This window comes from Triturus cristatus, chromosome 1_2 (genome assembly GCF_964204655.1).
Source record: "Triturus cristatus chromosome 1_2, aTriCri1.1, whole genome shotgun sequence".
Taxonomy (NCBI): Eukaryota; Metazoa; Chordata; class Amphibia; order Caudata; family Salamandridae; genus Triturus; species Triturus cristatus.
In genome coordinates this window covers 707,784,510-707,803,734 of record NC_140580.1, presented here as the reverse complement: position 1 = coordinate 707,803,734, position 19,225 = coordinate 707,784,510, and the positions used below count along the sequence as shown (strand labels likewise).

Below are 19,225 nucleotides of genomic sequence, written 5' to 3'. Positions count from 1 at the left end.
TTAGATGTGGAGTCGTTCCTGCTGTGACAAACTGCCTTCTGGAAGAATGGCAGTGCAGAGGAAAGGGCACTTCAAAAGGAAGCAGACCCCAAACACAAACTTGATAGACTCAGACCCTAAATTACTTTTAGTATCTAGAAATGGATTATAAGAATATGGGTTTTGCAAGGAGGAGAAGCTCTGCAAGTCTTCTGCCTGTGACCAGGACTGGGGAGGGGGCTAGGCTTGCCAGTCTCCCAGCTGGGTACGGGGACATCGCCCAGGGAATATCCAAGACCACTTGCTCTGGAGCACCAGTGCCTGCCAAGACCAATGTGCCCTGTGAGAAAGAGGAGATCACCGGTGGGAGCGAGGTCCAGTGGGTGATTCTGCCAAATGGATCCCTGAGCGAGGTGTGAGCAGAGGACTACCATGCCGATCGGGCTGTCGCCCATGGACGCTGTAACTGCCAGCGAGCTCATATGCCAGAGTGGGCCACAGTGAAGTTAACCGTGACAATGGGGCCGTTGCCTGTAAGTTGGGGACACTATAAACCAAATTTGGGGTGCCGTGAAGGGAGATGTTCTGATCAGGCTGTTGCCTGTATGCGGCTGGAGAGTCAGTGACAGAGGATGTCACCAGAAGGAATAAGGATTGCAGTCTGGTACATGCCGACACAGAGAGGTCGCAGTGGAGAAGGGACAGATCCCTGACAGAGAATCGAAACTCCCCCCACCCCCACACCACACCTTTGAGAAGGATCCAAGGAAACTTACAGTTGCACCGGAAGGAGCGTTGAGGACACCCAGCCCCGGCAGAGCCGCGAGTGACACTCACTGAAGGCAGCCGCTGAAGCCACCACACCAGTGAGTGAGATGCTTTCGGAGTCTCCGGTCGTGCAATCACTGCTGGTGGCGGTAAGATTAATCGATGGGCTGGAAGGCTCACGGGGACTTGCCTGCCAGATGGTGCTGAAACACTTCTGACTTTTCTAAAAGAGTCAAACTCTTGAGACTAGGACTGCTAGTGGGCCCCAATCTGAAGGGTGCCTTTAGTGAATGGGGAATAACCACTACCACTAGTGAGAGGGAAGTAGGACTCATGTACCTGCCTATTAAACACTCGAGCCTGACCTGTTTCTGTATGCTGTTTCACTTTGTGTACACATATTAATACTACTTTTGTCATAAAGACAGCATTTGACTGGACAATGATTTCTTGCTGCAATTGAACGTACTTTGAGTTGTGAGGCTGTGTTCACCCCCTGTATCTACCTAACCCCACTCCCACCCCCACAAAAAGCCTTGGGCTGCTCGACCCGCACTACTACTAAGAGTCAACTGCTGAAGGGGTACTTGGCCCAATTGCTCAGGATCTATAGTAGGTCGGGCCCTGGGAAATCAGGAGTAACAGTGCTTAAACTACATGGTTGGATTCAATAGCTCCTGCTTGCCCTCTGAAAGGGGTTATGACACAGAGAGTAAGACAGGGAAGATAAGAATTAGAAGGTTAGCAGGAGACAGTACTATTGATGTCAGAGGAAGAGTAGGAGAGTAAGATAGAGGCGTGAGGATACATTTTCAGCAAAAGAGAGTGGGGAAAGTTTATGAAAGGAAACACAAATGAACATAAGAATTCTAAGGAAGGTGCAGCGATAACACAAAGAAATCACAGGAAAAACACTGACCATCAAAGGTAGGTTCAATCGTAAAAAAGTGCCTCTTTCACCAACAGCTTCATTGTGAATCTTAATTCACATTCATCTTCATCTCACATTTTGACAAGATCATGAACTCCTCACCTTCTCCATTAGAGGTTCCAATGAGGTTTTAGTCATCACATGCATCCCTTTTTTGTTTTTACTAAAACAAAAATAAGTCTAGCGAACCAGAACGTATAATACAGAAAGCAAAAGAAAAAGCGATTAGAAAGAAAACAATATCAAAACCCCTAAATAAATGTAAAACATGTCAATACAGTAAAAGTCACTCAACTATAGATTTCAACAACACCTGCCACTGAAAAATTCTGGAAGAGACTCTAGTAGACTGGCCACATGCAGAATCCTATTTTTTTTCCGCTTTACTTTCTCATCCTTAGTTGATGATTGGCCCATATTTTTACAGGAAAGGAGTCCTTCCAAAGTCTATACAAATCCTTGTTCTGCTTAAACAGCATACACAAATACCCGCATAGGCTGAGAAATCCATCAAACCTTTTCTCCCTTATAGACTTACTTTCTTCTTTCAGTCTCCAACCCTCTTTATTAAGGTCTCAACAGCTCATTTTGTTCATCCACAGAAGGCACAACAAAGAATTAGACTTTCTCTTTCTGAACAATTAAAAAGGAATTGTACCAGATATAAAATATAGTATGCTTCAATCTACTATCAATTCATCCTTGTCGCCAGTGACAACGGTACACCAATGTCACAGAGAAATCAAAGAAAACAAACTGAAAATCAAAGGTGGATTTAATCCAAGACAGCACATCATTCAGCTACATCTTCATGGCAACTCACAATACTTGGAACCTTCGTTAACATTCATCTCCCCATCGCATTATGACAGAATCATGACCTCCTCACATTCTCTATTCCATGTTCCAGATACCTTACTTAGGTTAATAAAAACATGACGCCACAGGGAAGGGCTTAACACCGACTAGTCAAAATACCACAGTTAGACACAGGAGAGGAAGTTAAGTAAATTTGAAGGTCCTGCAAGGCTCATCCACTGGTGCACAGTGGAAGGACCTTGATTGTGATGGACAGTGGAATGAACTGACACTAGAGGGGCAGGTACATCTCACAACATGTTCAGCTCTCCTTCTAACTGCCTATCAGCTCACCCAATATTCTGGAATCCCACTACAGAGCATCACCCAGTTGCTATGGTACTGGATGCATGCACTGCAGCTGGGATACCACACAGTGTGAGAAACTAGCACTAGAAAATGGTGTGAAGATAACATTGCTTGGCCGTGTGAGGAGCATCCACTGGTTGGCAATGGAGGGAATGGCACATGGGGACAGTATGATTAGCAACCATGGCTTGAAGCTAGTATACTAAGATGGCAGTGAGAGGTGATCTTTGGCAATCAGTGAAAAGAGCTGGCACTGATGAGTTGTGTGAGGAGTTGCTGCAGGTGGAAATTGTGAGGAGCCTGCAATCATGGCCCTGGAAAAATCTGTAAGCAGCTTGCAATGGATGGCAATGGATGCCTCCTCTACTGGTCAGCAAAATGAGTTGTCTGCACTCCTGAGCAGCGCCTTCTTCAGCAATGTATGACACAAACGCTGGTGAGTAGTATGTGTTGGTGCAGGTAGGCAGTATGAACAGTTGGTATTTAAGCAAAAATCAAGTTTATCAAGTAGAAGTAATCTCCTTAATTTAATGAGTCAGTAATCCCTCTTTGTTTACCAATTATGTTGTTCCACAGTGAGGAAATACATACATTTTGCCCCAGTGGGACCAAGTTGTCGGATACAAACTAGACATGGACACCGAGTGGGAACCACCTATTGCTGGTGGGAAGGGTGAGTTGAGCATATAGCAGTGGTGGGTTGGTGGTACGAGAAATAAGCAATGACGTCTAGGGTGAGATGATGGCACTTGTTGGTACTTGGAAGGGCTGGAATTGTGGGGAGCAGACACTGAAGTGCAATGTGGGAAGCAGTCACTGACAGTGTAATCAGTCCAAATGTAGCCGAGGTGTATAATAATTAAGTAGGTTCATTGATGAAGTTTAGGTCTTCAGTACAGAATCACAGAGTAGAGCCCCACCAGGAGCAGCTTCCTTACTGCTCAGCCCATCCTCTCAACTGACACACCACTTTCAGGCATTCCAGCATTCTATTACCTCACCACACATACCAACATTCCACAGTACATCCACACTGGCTGAGCAGCAGGGCAGAGAAGCAGGAAAGGTGCATCACTCTAAACACCAGTATACTACACACCTTCCCCCTTTAATAAACAGCAACAAAAGCAAATATAGTAATAGCATAAATAAACATAGGTGTAAAAATTCTGCCAAAGCATTTAGAGAAAAGACATGCAATAATCCAAAAGAGCGAAGACATTGCATTAATTAACAAAAAATGAAATAACACGCCTCTTCCCCTTTTTATGGAGCAAATGATGAATAGTAATAGTAAATGCAAGACGCTAAACAATAATTTCAATAAAAGATAGATCTTGCGACAAAGGTCTGAAGAAGAAACAGAATTCACAAAAATAAGGAAGAGAATGGGAGAAAAAGGATATTTCTCACCACAAAACAAGAACTTGACATCAGGGTTACCAGCAGAACACACCAGTTGGCCAGACTAGCATGAAGATGATAAGCAGTGAATGTCAACCAATGAAAAGAATTAGCGCAACAATTAAAAGACAAAGCACTCCCAAACGAGAGACACTAAGAAGGACTCTCTTACTCACACACACAAGGAAAAGGTTGGTTATGATCCAACACATAATCCCTGGAGGAGGGAAACTAGAGAGAAGAAAAAGAGGTGAAAACTACACCCTGTTAGATTTTTAATTTAAATCCAACATGACAGTAAAAAGTGTGAAATCACGCACAGGTACCATGTGGAAAAATGAAAAACACACTCTGTCAGAAAAACATAGCAGTAGATCCTATGCACAGTGGATTTGTAAATCCAGCACCGTATAGTAAAGTAACAAGTAGAAACACTGCAGGTGATATTTCCACGCACAAGTGAATATCACATAGCCAGAAGCCTTTCAAAACGTATACCCCAAAGTGACATATCCACGCACAAGTGGAATATCACATAGCCAGTAGGCTATCATGGTATATATTATAATCAATGATAGTCCCATAACTAAAACTTTCTGCAAACAAAGCACTGTAAGGAATCATGTAAAAACAATTAGGTGGCAAATCCACGTACCGGTGGAAGGTCACATAGCCAAAAGTCTATTACCACATAAACCTTGTAGAACAATATAGGTGACATATCCATGTACTAGTGGAAAGTCACATAACCAGAAGGCTATTACAACATAAGCCTTGAACTAATCCACGCACAGTAAATATGCACAGGTGGAGCCCTTAAAGAAAATCTCGCTCCAATAACTCTTGAAATAAATGCAAACTGTTACATTTTAAAATAGACATGAGAATAAACAAGATGTGCAATATCAAGAAGAAAGTAAGAAAAACATCAAACAAATACAGGTTAATAATGTGGATTACCTGAAATACATTTCAAACTTATGTCAAAATTAGATAAACTTTTAAGATAAGATGTCACCATAGAAAAATGAAAGACAGGTACTTTAACTGCGCCAATAGGATATGTTTAAAAAAAAAAGGCATAAGTTTCATTATGCACACGTAAAACTTGAATTTCCATAGTGAAAAGAGATAAATTAATGAAAATTCCCATCCAGAAACTTGTATACAAATTAATTCCCTAAAAGGAGAAATGCATGTTAGAAATAAAAGAACTTTGTTGATGTATAACATGCCCAGTAGATGGTGCTCTAAACACAGTATAAATAAAGAACATAGGTGGCTCTCACGACATTGAATGAGAGACCACTTTGTAGAAAATGTTTAAATATAACTTTCATAACTTCGCCGCACAGATGACAGTCTAAAGCCTTGATGTATGACCCAGTACTCCTTCAGTATTGCCGTTTTTTGAAGTGTTCAACCTTCGTTTACTTCATTTGTTGGCTAACAATAGAATGTTAGTTGGAGTCCTGTAAAGCTGCAGCAAGTGATTTTCGAAGCACACTGACCACAAAGCAGCGACCTTGACACCCGTGCGTTGAACTGAGTAAACAAAATCAGTCACTTACTCATTGAAACGAACATCGCAGAAGTAATGATAACGTGGTTGGCAAAGGACGCTATGAAGAAACAGAGTGACTCCTGTGAAGAGATGGTGCCTCTTATCGCAAAATGGCGGCACGTAGAAGGACGTAGAGCAGGGTGGCTCTCGGCAGGAGCACGATCCAACCATTATCAAAGAGTTTTGGTGACGCCGAGAAGGCACGTCACACAGGGAAGATCCTTTGATACAGGCAGATTACGCGACTATGGCTCGACGAAAGAAGGTGCCTCGCGCCGTATTCAAATGTCACATGCAATTAACGGTAACTGACAATGGCTGATAAGGTGCTCGGGAAAACGTTTTTCATTACAAGCATTTGAAATGCAATAGGTCTCGCAATTACGAGAGTTTCAGCTATTGGCATTGTAAATAACAATGCCTTTTATTTATGCTGAAAAAAAAAAGGCATTAATATTTGTAATGTCAATAGCTCAAACTCGCGTAAATGCGAGACCTATTGCACTGCACATTGCAAAAGACCTTACAACTCCGAGCCCCGCCCTGTGCGCATTCTGTGTGAATGTGTGTGCGCAAGTTGACCGGGTGTGTCTTTTGAATTTCATTGTCAGGCTGTACTTACGATCGAGAAGACATCAATGAGTTCTCCCCGTCTCGTTACTGTATTTAAATTCCTTAAATATTGTATAGATTAGGTGCCTGTGTAATAATATCCTCTTTTCAGCGCTCCAATGTTGAATTATCTCGGTGGCTTTTTTTCTTGCGGCTCCGTTTTGTTTAAGAAAGGTCACAAAGAACATATGGCGCGACGGCTGGAATGCATATAAGTTTGAAAGAGACACTTAATAGCATCTGCTAGCATAGCTTGAAGCTAGCCACCAAATCCCGTGTCTCCTATGCAAAAAAGAAAAAAAAAATAAGAGGAACAGTAAAGTGTGAAAAAATCCCACACATATGTTATAAGAAATAGCACATGGTAGGTGAAAAAGAGCGCTATCTTTTCAGGTAGTGGAAGATAATTGAAGTTTCGAATAAAAAAATGAATTCTGCAACAAAGTAAAACATCGAATTGAGGCCCAGAATGTGTAAAGCGAGCTTAAAGTTAGAGGAGATTCTGGAAAGCTGAGTCACAAAGAAGACATTTTGTAACTTGCAAGGCGTTATCACCAGTGCATGGAGGCTGACAAAGAGAGAAGCACGGATATGAAGGATCTGCCCCCATTTCCTAGCAAGAGAATGTCCTGCACCTTTTCGGCGCTGGTGACAGTAAATGCACAAACTGCAAGTCCCCGTCCGCTGTTTTTATGGCTGAGAGTAAAAAGGCTAGAAGTACAGTGAGCACAAATAGTTTTATTTATTGAAGAAAAAGACATGCACACTTTAAAGCTTTTCAACAAGCAGGAAGGGGGTGGCAAATGGTGTGCACTTTCACGGCGGCTTTGATGTCCTCAGTGGACGCGCGGCTCACTGAGGACATCAAAGCGGCCGTGAGTGAAAGTGATCACGCAGTGCTTTTCAGGCTGCCAAATGGTGCACGCGCCCGGCGCACATGCACTGTATTTGGAGGCCTGAAAAGCACTCGTTTGCACTTCCAGATCCCCCTTTAACAAAAGCTCTCGCGAGAGCAGCGCTAAAGCGCTGTCTCAGGCGAGACCTAATAAAAATGAAAATGCTGGCAAATAAAAGTTAAACTGACCTCCAGTAGATGGCAGCAAATATCCATTCACTCACGCCGGTAACATCAAAAAAATTCGAACGCCATTTAAATTGAAGAAAAGTTAAATTAACACTTCTGCTCGGCTCTTGACCCCCCGACCTGTTAAAGCTTGTGAAACACTGACCAGATCTCGTTCTCATACTCCGGTTCTTGGTCTCTTTCTCCCGTTTTAGCTCTCCTTCGTTAGTTCTAAACTCTTGAACCCAGAACAGGGCTCACTGACCCGGTTGACGTTTCTTGTGTCGGTTCTAGTTTTCATCACCAGTTCTTTAAACTGAGCAGGAATTAACCAAATGAGGGCGACCGATGTCGCAGAAACTGGCAGACAGCAGGTCAGGTAGGCAGGAGGATCTGCAGGCAGCAGGTCAGGTAGGCAGGAGGATCTGCAAGCATGAACTGGCACACTTCAGTTGTGGCCAACCGATAGCAGGGTCACTGGTGGGGCTCAAGGGTGCAAAGTCTCATTAAAATCCGTAGCTTAAAGTTTCAGGAGGTTCATGTAGTTACCTAGTAGTTTCTTCAGAAATCAAAATTTGTAATCTATGAGAAGGTACACGTAGATTGTTTCCAGATCGTCACCAAATGTAATAAGTCCAAATGTAGCCGAGGTGTATAATAATTAAGTAGGTTTATTGATGAAGTTTAGGTCTTCAGTACAGAATCACAGAGTAGAGCCCCACCAGGAGCAGCCTCCTTGCTGCCCAGCCCATCCTCTCAACTAACACACCACACTCAGGCATTCCAGCATTCTGTTACCTCACCTCACATTCCAACATTCCACAGTACATCCACACTGGCTGAGCAGCAAGGCAGAGAAGAGGGAACGGTGCATCACTCTAAACACCAGTATACTACAGACAGTCAATGTGGAGCTAGAAATGGTGGGAAATATGACGAGAGGGCACTGATCGACAAGATAAAAAAACAAGGCTAGTGGGCAAAGTAAGATGGCACTGGTGGGAAACATGAAGAGCTGGCACTGTTGGCCGTCATTGGTACCGGACAATTGTTGCCATTATAAAGGAGGTAATACTTGAGAGCTGTGACAGAAATTGCCACAGGTCTCCAGAGTGACAGAAATGTGAGGGGTTCACAGTGGTGTGGAGGACTTCAAAGCCCAGTGCTCACAATCTGAAACCTTTGGCAAGCACCAAGTATGTCCAGGCAAAAGACGAATAACACAATAGTTGAAAAAAGGAGTTATTAAAGAATGTGCAATGTACACAAATACACCATTTACCTCTGTTCCTCATGCCAACAAGCTCAATGAAAGGAATGGAAAGCAGAAAGACAGGCATAATCGTTTGTTTGTTTGGAGTGTGACGCTGGAGTTAGTTTTTGTATAGATTTTTTCTTAATTTACAAATGCAGTTTGTTTCTATACTTTTGCACTTGTGGAAGCGTATGCAGTCAATCAGTTTCCTCAAAAATATCAGTGCTAAAAGAACGACAGAACAAGGTTTCTCATTATGTATCAGTGTGCAATATTAAAACAAACGTGAATTGCATAGTCTTCTGTTTTTCAACATCTTCTTATTGTCTGCAGCTACCGTGTTTGCATTTTAGCGGCTTGTACCATTACGGTTCTTATTCCAATCTCTCACATTCATGTACCAAACTCAGCATGTGCTCTCCAACACCTTTGAATGTCATACTCAGAAACTGCTGATAGTTTCATCAGCACAGAGAGAAAGATCTGTTAAAAAAAAACAATGAACAGGATGTTCACAAGTATCAACAAAAATGCTACGTGTTAAGTTGTTAGAAAGTAATGCTTTATAACTGAAAAAACTATAATGGCCTTTCTTTTAATCAAAACCACAAAAATTGCATTTACATTTCATTCTCTAGCATCAACTCTGGTCACTATAGTCACTAACAATTATAGGGAGAATTAGGGTTTAATGAAAACAGAATATAATCTACGTCAGGATTTGAAATTATGCAACTAAAGCAGTGTCACTTAGGGTACCAAGCATCAAGTAATTCTCGAGTTAAGCTGCTTACAAACAATATACAGCTCCCATCAAGCACCTGTACGTCTTTGACTAGAAAGAACATGTATGAGTCTCAAGATTTAAAGACACATGGAAATCACCTGCTTTTCACTCTCCTCCATTTCTTTACCGTCTACCAGATTTTTGAGTAAAGTAGGGCTGTTGGAAAGTGCTTCTGTAAAGACATGTTCGTACTGAAGCAAAACATCCAAGTCACTTTTGCTCCCCATATCTTCTGCAAGAAGAAAGACAAAGGTTTGTGTTGTAGTTTTTACTATTGACTTACTGTTGCCAGAGTTCCCAACAATAAGGTCAACGTCTTTTCATTCATTTTTAGGTCTGGCTTGACAGTGCAGGTATCTCTGAAAAATATTGTTACATAGAGTAGCCTTTGGCTCCACCCGGAGCAGTACTACTCTTTCACCTCTGGCCAATGGCTAATTGGTTTATCAATGTGCCTTCCTTTGGTATGCGTGAGGTACTATTTTATGTCTGAAAAGTATATGCACTCAATTGTGTATCTCCTTATATACCTTCTCTTACTTAGGCCCAAAATGATGGAACTCCCTTCCAGAACAACTGAGAACTTGTAAATCACTGCAGGCTTTTTGTAAGGGCTTGAAGACCCGGCTTTTTTTAATCTGAGACTTCCTAAATTCTCCACCTTACTGCTTCTGCTGTGCGTGTTACAAATCTTTAAAATAAATAGTTGTCTAGGTCTACAATTACTCATTTTCCTTTTCTCCACCTACATGGGATACACAAGAAAGTAGAGTTTGTGTCAGTGGCTTAAAAAGTGTTTTACAATTATTTCAAAGGCAATTGAAATTACACTAGGTATATAAAGCTCCACAATTCTGGTCGCTGGATTTGTGACAAGATAGGAGATTTCCACTTGAAAGTAGGGGTGGGAATTAACGATCTCTTGAACTCAGGCAGGACGAAGACATGAGGAATAAATGATGGGAAATACTGGGTATATAATGTTTGAAAACAGAATATCATATTTTGGAGAGCATAACTCACTGCCCTTTGTGTACAGAAGTCCTTCACACCCCGTTTCCTTCATGCAGCCTGCCCTGTCGTTTTTTTCTCATTTAACCTAAAAACCTGGAAGATCAGAGGCTGATAAAGGTTTTCTTTTGACATCCACTGAAGAACGCCAAGCTCTGCTGCACAGAGCATATACCCAAACTGTATACAAGTCCTTAGTAGAGAGTAAATACTGCCCCATCAAACCAGAATCGGGGGAACTGGCACAGGGTTGCAGCAGAATCATTCAGGAAACAGATTTTTTCACATCTATTATGGGTGGCGGGGAAAACTTACTGACACTCTGGTAAAAACCTACTTAGTCTCTAATAACTGGTCTTTTACATTCTTTGTGTGTGCTTGAATATAGAGTATTTGGGCTCCTGTGATGTGCCTGCAGACTGCGTGTGGTAAAATTGGTATTTTCTGGACGGAAATACTGAATATATAATTCTCCTTCACAGGATTGAGCCATTGTAGCTTCTTTGTCCCAGAAACAGTCCAAGGAATTGCACTTTATATCCAATGGCTGTTTAAAAGTCTTGTTGCTGAAGCAAAAGACTAACAAAAAAAGATCTGCTCTTTGGCAGCCTTACTGCAGAAGATCTTTCTCGATTATCCCTCTCAGGGTACTTGGTTTATGCAAGTCCAAATCCGAAAAGAGTAGCGGCCCGTCACCCTTCTCCTTCATACTCTGCAAGGATTGTCCAAAAATTACTAAAACCTCAGGGAGGAGGAGTCTGTATTTCGAGTAAATCCTAAATGTTTTGAACAGTCCTCATCAGTCTCTGGCTACAATAGGGCAAATCTAGTGTGTGGCTACAGCACAGCTGCAATACTCTCACCTTACATAGGTAGAGTCATGCACTCTCAGTATTAGATTTCTCACCGATTAAGAGTCATCTGGTAGGCCTCTACTAGGCCTCAAAGTGTGTCCTCACTCCACTCAGAGAAGTTGCGCCTGCTCGGTGCTGTTTTTTGAGTCGGAGGCTCAGCTGGACAGATCTCCTGAGTGTCGAGATAACGATGCCTTGCAATTTGGGTTTCAGGTTCGGTTAGTAAGCTAGGCAGCTTCTACGAGCTTTACAATCTCAACTGCGCCGACGCAATTCGATCAGGCAGTCAGAGTTGTGATGACACAGTTCACTCTGCACATACTGAGCAAATGTTACGAGGTAGCAGCGTCAGTAACAGTGGCCTGCTCCGGCACACGTTGGGTAAGAGATGCAGACTAACCACTACAAACACCGGTCATGCATACTTAAGGAAATTCCACTGGCTTGGCAAAAGTCAATACTTCAGTGCTGCAAACTGCTCAGGGACATTAGGGGGTTAATGCCTTGGGCTGCGACAGCAGGGGGTCCGTCTCTGCACACTTCAGTAGGTGCAGCGGATCCTTCACTTCATAGACTAGGATGGGCTCCAAGGCAGGAGCACACCGTTTACCCTCTCTAGAGTCTCAGGTGGGCAGAACTTCTTTGTTAACAACTCTTGTGCATGCTGATAATTTAATCCTACAGGGTTTTCTTGCTACTTCCTTCTACTCTCAGACAACTGGGTACATACCGCGTGTCCCAGGAGAAGTGTAACAGCTCTTCCTACACATCAGACTCCAGGGGGCATCCCTCATCTCTGGGAATCTGGCTGTCAAGCAGACACTATCTCTCATTGCACAGCAGTCTTCCGGGTACTCTATGGAGAACAATAAGCGGGTAAACATCTCCACTATCATACAGGTATATCAATCAGGAGATGTGTATTCTCGGTCTGCAAATTTCAGAACCAATGTGGGTGGGTTCTCTATTAATATGCCCTTCTTAGAAGGACCTCCAAACTCAGCCTGTGACTGGTCTGATCTTTCTCACTGCAGAGCTGCCTCGAGGCTGGACCACCCCCAACAACAGACACACAAAAAGGTATGAACATTTGGCACATAGCAATCAATAGCCACACTCACAGTGATTAGGAAGGGTTACAAAAAGCTTGTCTCCTTTAAAGGACTCTTCCCAATTTGAAAAATAGAGGCCGAGTCCTACTCTTCACCCCCACCATCCACCAAATGGCAGTGCTAAGGAAGATTAACAGACAGCCCTACTAACCAAAAGTAGAGGTGGCAGTAAAACCTGCCAGTCTCTTTTCCCGAAAATGTCACATATTTCCTTCAGGGCTTGGGAACATTCACCAGGTGCGACCCACAGGTTATTGGAGTTTTCATGACACCAGGAACCAATAACAGAATGCTCAAGCTTTCCTGTTTTTTCCTCAAACACTACTGGAGAAGAACAGTGGTACTTATGGTATGTGTGTTTGGTAAAGGAGCTGGAACTGTTGAACTCTGCAGGTAGATGAAGACAAGTTTTCAAAGCAGCTACAACAAGTTGCTGATATCACTTGCAATTTGCTTTTGCAGAGTGTAGAGCCTTCATATTGCTATCAGGATTGATTCCTTCCTATCAAAACCAATAACTAAAGTAACACTAAACTTTGTGCTAGTCATGAAGAATGCTTGATTCATCAAACATTTGCCAAATATATTTGTTATGACCAATAATGGGGCAAATCCCTTTAAGACTATAACCAGTGAATTATATTTTCGTTAAACATAAAACATTTTATTTTGAACATTGAACACCGGCCCATGATTGTGCATGTGACCAGGTAATATGATGCAAATGTCAACATAAATGCCTTTAAATAGTTTGATATGTTAGTGTACCATGCGTGAAAATATTTTACCTGCTTTAATAAATCTTCTTTTTTTCATTAAAGGTTCAGTATCCGCCTCTTCATCTTTTCTTGTGGCATAATCGCAGCTTGTAGTAAACGTTTGGAATGCAGGAACGTTTGTTTCATCATTTGCTAAGCCGCATCTTGTAGGTGTTTGCTGCTCCATGACTGTAGTTTCAGTTGTTTCACAGTGGCTACCATGCTGCCCCTCATAATTCGAAGATGGGTTACATTTGGCAGATAATGGTATTGTGTTGGTGTCTTCAAGCTCTGTCGCATTACCTGCAGCTTTTAGTGCAACTGAAGGGGGTAATAGCTTCACTTCAGTTGAACTTACTGTTGTGACCAACGCTGTTGTGGAAAACTCAGGTCCCGAAGTTGTTGGAGTTGCTAAAATTGAATTTGAAACTATAGCGGAAGTCAACAACTGAGATGGCTCTAGATTAGTCACCGATACAGAGATCTCTCTTACAGGCACTGCCACAGCTTCCTCCTCAGAGGGTCCAGAGAAAGGCTCCTTCCCCGACTGTGCTGAGCCAATCACAGATGTGGAGGATGCCAGATCAGTCACTGCCTCTGAGGGTGCTGAGGGAGCAGCTTCATCAAAGGGCACCTGGCCAGTCACCACCTTGGAGGATGCTGGGCAAGTCCCCAACTCAGAGAGGGTAGGGCTTTTCACTTCCTCAACGGGTTTGGAGTCATTAATCTGTTTAAGGAGTTCCAGATCAGAGACCACCTTTGAGGATACCTTTGTAAAGGCCATATCAGGTGATTCTGGATCAGTCGTTACCTCAGATGGGGCCAGGCTAGTGGTTGCCTTAGCAAAGGATGAGCCAGTTGTTGGTTCATTGGTTGCCACGACAAACTCTGCCTCAGAGGGTTTTGTAACCTTCATTAAATGGGCGGGTGTGGAGCAAGTTATGACCTCTGAGTGTGTGGAGCCAACTGCTACCTCAGAGTGAGCTGATCCAATGATCAGCTGAGATAGTGCCTGGCCATTCATATTATCCACATTTTCCGATGCAGCAATTTGCTTCAAAATGCTGGGAGCAGCCACGGAGCCAAAGTTCAAGTCACCAATCACACTCGGATCTTCTAAAGCTGGTGTTGTCCCAAATGTTCCTGGAGAAGTCACTGTGGCACTAGAAATCTGAAAAACAGTTTTCTTTCCCGGGTTTCCATGCGTTGCTGCCATTGTATCAGTCTCTAAGGTGGTCACGCCAACTGTCATGTCAGGTAATTTTTCTGCTTTTGGCGAAGCTGTCAAAGGCAGTGACTTTATTTTGCTTGAAACCATGGTATTATGATCAGATGCTTGAGGTATTCTTCCATCATTATCAAAAACTTTAACTTGGCGTGCCCCAGATATGGCTTTCCTGGTTGCATCTGATGGCCGACCTGAACTGTCAACAAGTGTTCGACTTTGTGTTGAGCGGTTCACGAGATCAGTCAGTAATTTCTTACAGCTGACAGCAACGTCAAACATTTGCAGGGCATCAGCAACCGAGATTACCTTAGTTAAGTTATGCTTGCCAGGTGGCAACTTTCCAGTGTACACTATTTCCAAGAGGAGAGTGAACTCTTCCGCTGTCACTACAGAAGAATCAATTGAGATTGTGTCTGTGTCATCCAGCAAGGATTTGAACAGCAGACTGGCTGCAGCTAGCATGAGTTTATGTGCCCGGAAGTGAATAGTACCAATGAAAATTGTGCAATCACAAAAGTGCTGTTCTTTGCATAGAGTGTGCAGCTGTAGCAAAAGTTGTCTGCTGTAATATGGCAGTTCCATTGCTTATACAGACCAATGGGCTCTTTGTTCTCAGACGTTTCTTCGAAGTACCAGATCGCAGTTATGTCCTCAGCTAAAATGGAACCAAAAAAAATCATTGGATTAGCAACCAATTCTCACAATTCAAATGTGTTTTTATATGGAGTTTAGTACATACAAAGTACTATGAACTAGTCAGTGGCTCTTGATCAATATGAACCAGCAATTAACACACTAGATTATAGTAGAGGAACAGCAAATGTATGTAGAACAAATGTAAAAGTGAAACATTCCTTCGTGCTTGGAGGAGGTGACAAGGACTGCAAATCCCAGGGGGCCTGCTGCCGATTGCCCGCACCTGAGCTTGCCATCCACTATTTTGCCGCTCCCGCTTCGCGGGAGCCGCTTCGTGCTTGGAGGAGGTGACAAGGACTGCAAATCCCAGGGGGCCTGCTGCTGATTGCCCACACCTGAGCTTGCCATCCACTATTTTACCGCTCGCCGCTCCCGCTTCGCGGAACGCGCACGGACGTGCGCCGGGCGAAGCCCGGGCCAAGGGCGAATCCGTTTGAGCCCGTTCGAGCACGATCGAGACCGGACAGGACCGGGCCACCCCTCTAACATTGGACACACCAAGTAAGGCTAGTTACAGGAACTTGTACTCCTTGGTTTTAATTGCAGTACCATAGCATTGAAGGGTTATACATTCAGATGGCCATGCGAGAGGGCAAGGGGAGAATGGCTACAAAGGGTGGAAGTGTGGCAGGGACGCTGGATCAGTTCATTACCAGAGCCTCCAAAGTCCTAGCCCATGAAATTGCCATAACTGAGCGACGGTTGTCATTAGACCCAATTCAAACAAAACGCTCGTCACTAGGAGACTTAATGCTTGTACAATCTCCTGAACAATGTCGTGAGCAAGGAACAGAAACTTCACCTGTAGAAGTCCTGCAATCTCAGAACCCCAGTGAAAATACAGTAGTACAAGCAGGCTTATTATGCTCCCAACACCTGGTCCCAAGTGTAAAGGGGGGTGCTGCTAACAACTCACCGGCCTGTGCTAAAACTAGGTCCATGTCTACTCCGGTGGCAGAGAGTTATGTACACTCGACGGACACGACACCAGCTGCTAAAAGGAAGCGGAAAGGAGGCCCACAGAGGGAGGAAAACCCAAAAGTATATAAGTTGGCTAAAAACCATGATAAGACAAATTTGGACTTAATTGAAGAACAAGAGTTAGCTACCAAAACCCGAGATGCTTCGAATGTGAATGTTATAAATGAGGTTTTATTTACACCTGATGAGGCTTTCTGGGGTAAAATGGCGGCTTTAATAACAGACTCTCTATCTCCATTATCTAAGAGATTGTCAATAATTGAGGAAAAACTTTGTTCACTTGTACCAGCTCCCTGTAATTCTGGAAGTGTACCGATGGCTGTACAGAATAACGTAAATTCGACATTGGCGCGACCCCAGCATCAACTACCTGAGACACTCCTGATAGAAGTAGCAGGGGATGGGGGAGGTTCAGCCCCAAATATGGCTAGCATACGACCAGGGGCCCAGTTAAACAAGCCACCGAGTGGAATGAGACTAGCAACACATGCTGCTGGCAATGATTTGGAGTATGTCTCTAGGGAATCTAGAGCTAAAGGAGGCCTTAATATTGTACATAGTAACCCCAGAATTGAACCAACTCTAGTAAGAATTGACCTACCACCAGCAACTAGCCCATATGTGGTGGTTTTAGCAGGGATGCCGGAGCCAACCTAAGGTCTAGCGGAATCTTATTTGGCATTGAAAAATAAAGTCACTCACTGGTTAAACAAGAATAGACCCCTTCCATCGAATATTATTAGTGAAATTCTGTTTGTTGGTAGAGTAGAATGGGTTGGCCAGAGAGTAAAAGATATTAAGGGAGATTGCATCTTGGTAAATTTTAGAGACAAGAGGACGGTCAACTATATTTGTGAAGGGGGTAACCTTTGGTCAGCATCAGGTATACAAAGCCTTCCTCTAAGCTATTTCTATCCCCCGCGATTCATAGGACAGAGAATGAGAAACTTAAACCCTAGGGGGGAAAGGGAATGTGACCCACAGATGCTGACGGACATTCCTCTCCACAATAGATTTAGTCCCTTAGATCAGGTAGATTGACTGTATCATAATAATTAAAACCCTATTCCCGAGGGCATATATTCTGGTTTGTCTCCACAGGGTAATGGATATGATATTGTGTGCTGTTCCTATACATCTAATGAAAATAATAGAGTGCCTTACACTGCTAACTCACAGGGTCCATTGAGTTAATTAATAACAGAGAGGAGGCGACCCTCACTCCCAAGTACTAAAGAAGTAAGGGTTTCAGAAGAAACAGGACCACTACAGTATATGTTCTTAACAACAAGTCCAATTTAATTGAGACAAATAAGGAAGCGACCGATAGCCACCTATCCTCTGTTAGTATGGATCCTAAGCTGAATGGTCTAATCTTTACAACCCTATACGATAAGGATACTTTCACTAATCAAGCAGTAACACAGAAGGGGATAAGAATTTTATCATGGAATGTTGCCGGGCTGAAATCCAAGGTGGAACTACCGGACTGGGGAGATTTTATAGATGCACATGAAATATACCTGTTCCAGGAGACCTGGGCCCTGGACCCAATACATAGGGTAGGGTACGCGACCTACTGGGAGGCGGCCAGCCAGGGTGCTAGGGGCAGACCATCAGGAGGACTGTGTGTATGGGTTCGAACTCATCTGAACTGTATGGTTGGAAGAGTGGATACTCATTCACCGGATATCCTGTGTTTGCTTATCTCCCATAGGAACTCACCTAAGGTGGCGATTATTAATGTGTACTCACGCCCGGCTAGCTACGGCCACATTTCTAAGACACTGGATAGCTTGGACACCTGCTTGTCCTCACTTCCAGACAGAACACAAATGGTCATTGGAGGAGATTTTAATTGTCATTTCGAACCTCTTAATGGCCTAAAAAACCCCAATCACACATGAAGAGGATATTGCTTGGGCTATCCCTGCATGCAATGCATATCACACGAGGGGATGGACTCCGCTAGTTCTCCAGTTGACTTCACTCACCCTTAATCATTCACTTAGGGCTTGCAATGGCAGGTTTTCAGCTGATAACCCTGGGAATTACACCTTTCAGAAAAATGCCCATGCCTCCATAATAGACTACATTATGGTCAGCTTGAAAACATGGCATACAGTTCTAAACTTTAGGGTGCAACCACGTGGGGAAAGTGATCATAACCCTGTAGTGATAACACTGGATAGTTACCAAGAAGAATTAATGCAGGCAAATGTCAACCCCCAATCCTCTAATTTGACAAAGGTTGAAGGTGGCCGACGAGTCCGATGGGATAAATTAGTTCAATCGCAGGAAGAGTTAGCTTGTAAGTATGATCAGATTGTTCCATTTTTGGAAAGGGCATTTGATGTCTCCGACAGTAGCGAAGCATTAGAAACACATGTCTCCCTAGGGAAAATTCACCATGACCTCTTTGAAACTATGGCGGGGTTCTTCTATAGTGCTAATTCCTGTAATAGCTGGTATAATAAATTATGCAGGGATACAAAGAGTGCACTGCTGATGAAACTTAGGGAAGGAGAAAGAGTGGCCATAAGGGAAGCGAGGGCTCTCTTAAAAAAAACTCTATTAGACACAAAAATTGAATGGGAGACCAACAATTGGCAGGCCATAAAGAAAGCATTAGAAAGCATTAGACCAAAAAGATACCAGGAGTTTCTGGAACCTGGTTAGAACAGGGACAGCAGAGGGTTCCCCCGCAGTACAGCCAAACCTTGGACAGGAGACTTGGCGAGTATATTTTGAAACTCTATACTCTCGCCAACAACCACCTCCATTAGAAACAAGCGCCCTGGACAGTGATCTCCCTTATGAGATAACTGATGAACCCCCGCTATGCACGCTGGAAGAGGTTCAACAGGCACTGGGGAAGGTTCTGCCAAATATAGCACCAGGCCTGGATAGGATTCCAGGGGACCTGTTTAGGAACGAACAGATAGTGTGGGCTCCGTATCTCCAAACTGTTTTTAATGCTATTTTCAGAGGTATGGCTCTCCTTCCCACATGGGTTGGAGCAGAGATCATCCCGATCCATAAAAAGGGTTCTCCA

At 43.4% G+C, this 19,225-nt stretch overlaps 1 protein-coding gene across 1 annotated transcript in view; it reads right to left on the bottom strand.

Moving 5' to 3' along the window:
- ZBTB40 (zinc finger and BTB domain containing 40) overlaps positions 1-19,225 on the bottom strand; it is a 345,823-nt gene that overhangs the window by 283,302 nt on the left and 43,296 nt on the right. Inside the window, exons 2-3 of the mRNA XM_085608585.1 lie at positions 13,296-15,148; positions 9,629-9,762 (exon numbers count right to left, since the gene is read on the bottom strand). Of these exons, the coding sequence (XP_085464711.1) occupies positions 9,629-9,762; positions 13,296-15,075 (1,914 nt within the window). The 5' untranslated portion in view covers positions 15,076-15,148. The remainder of the gene's footprint in view (positions 1-9,628; positions 9,763-13,295; positions 15,149-19,225) is intronic.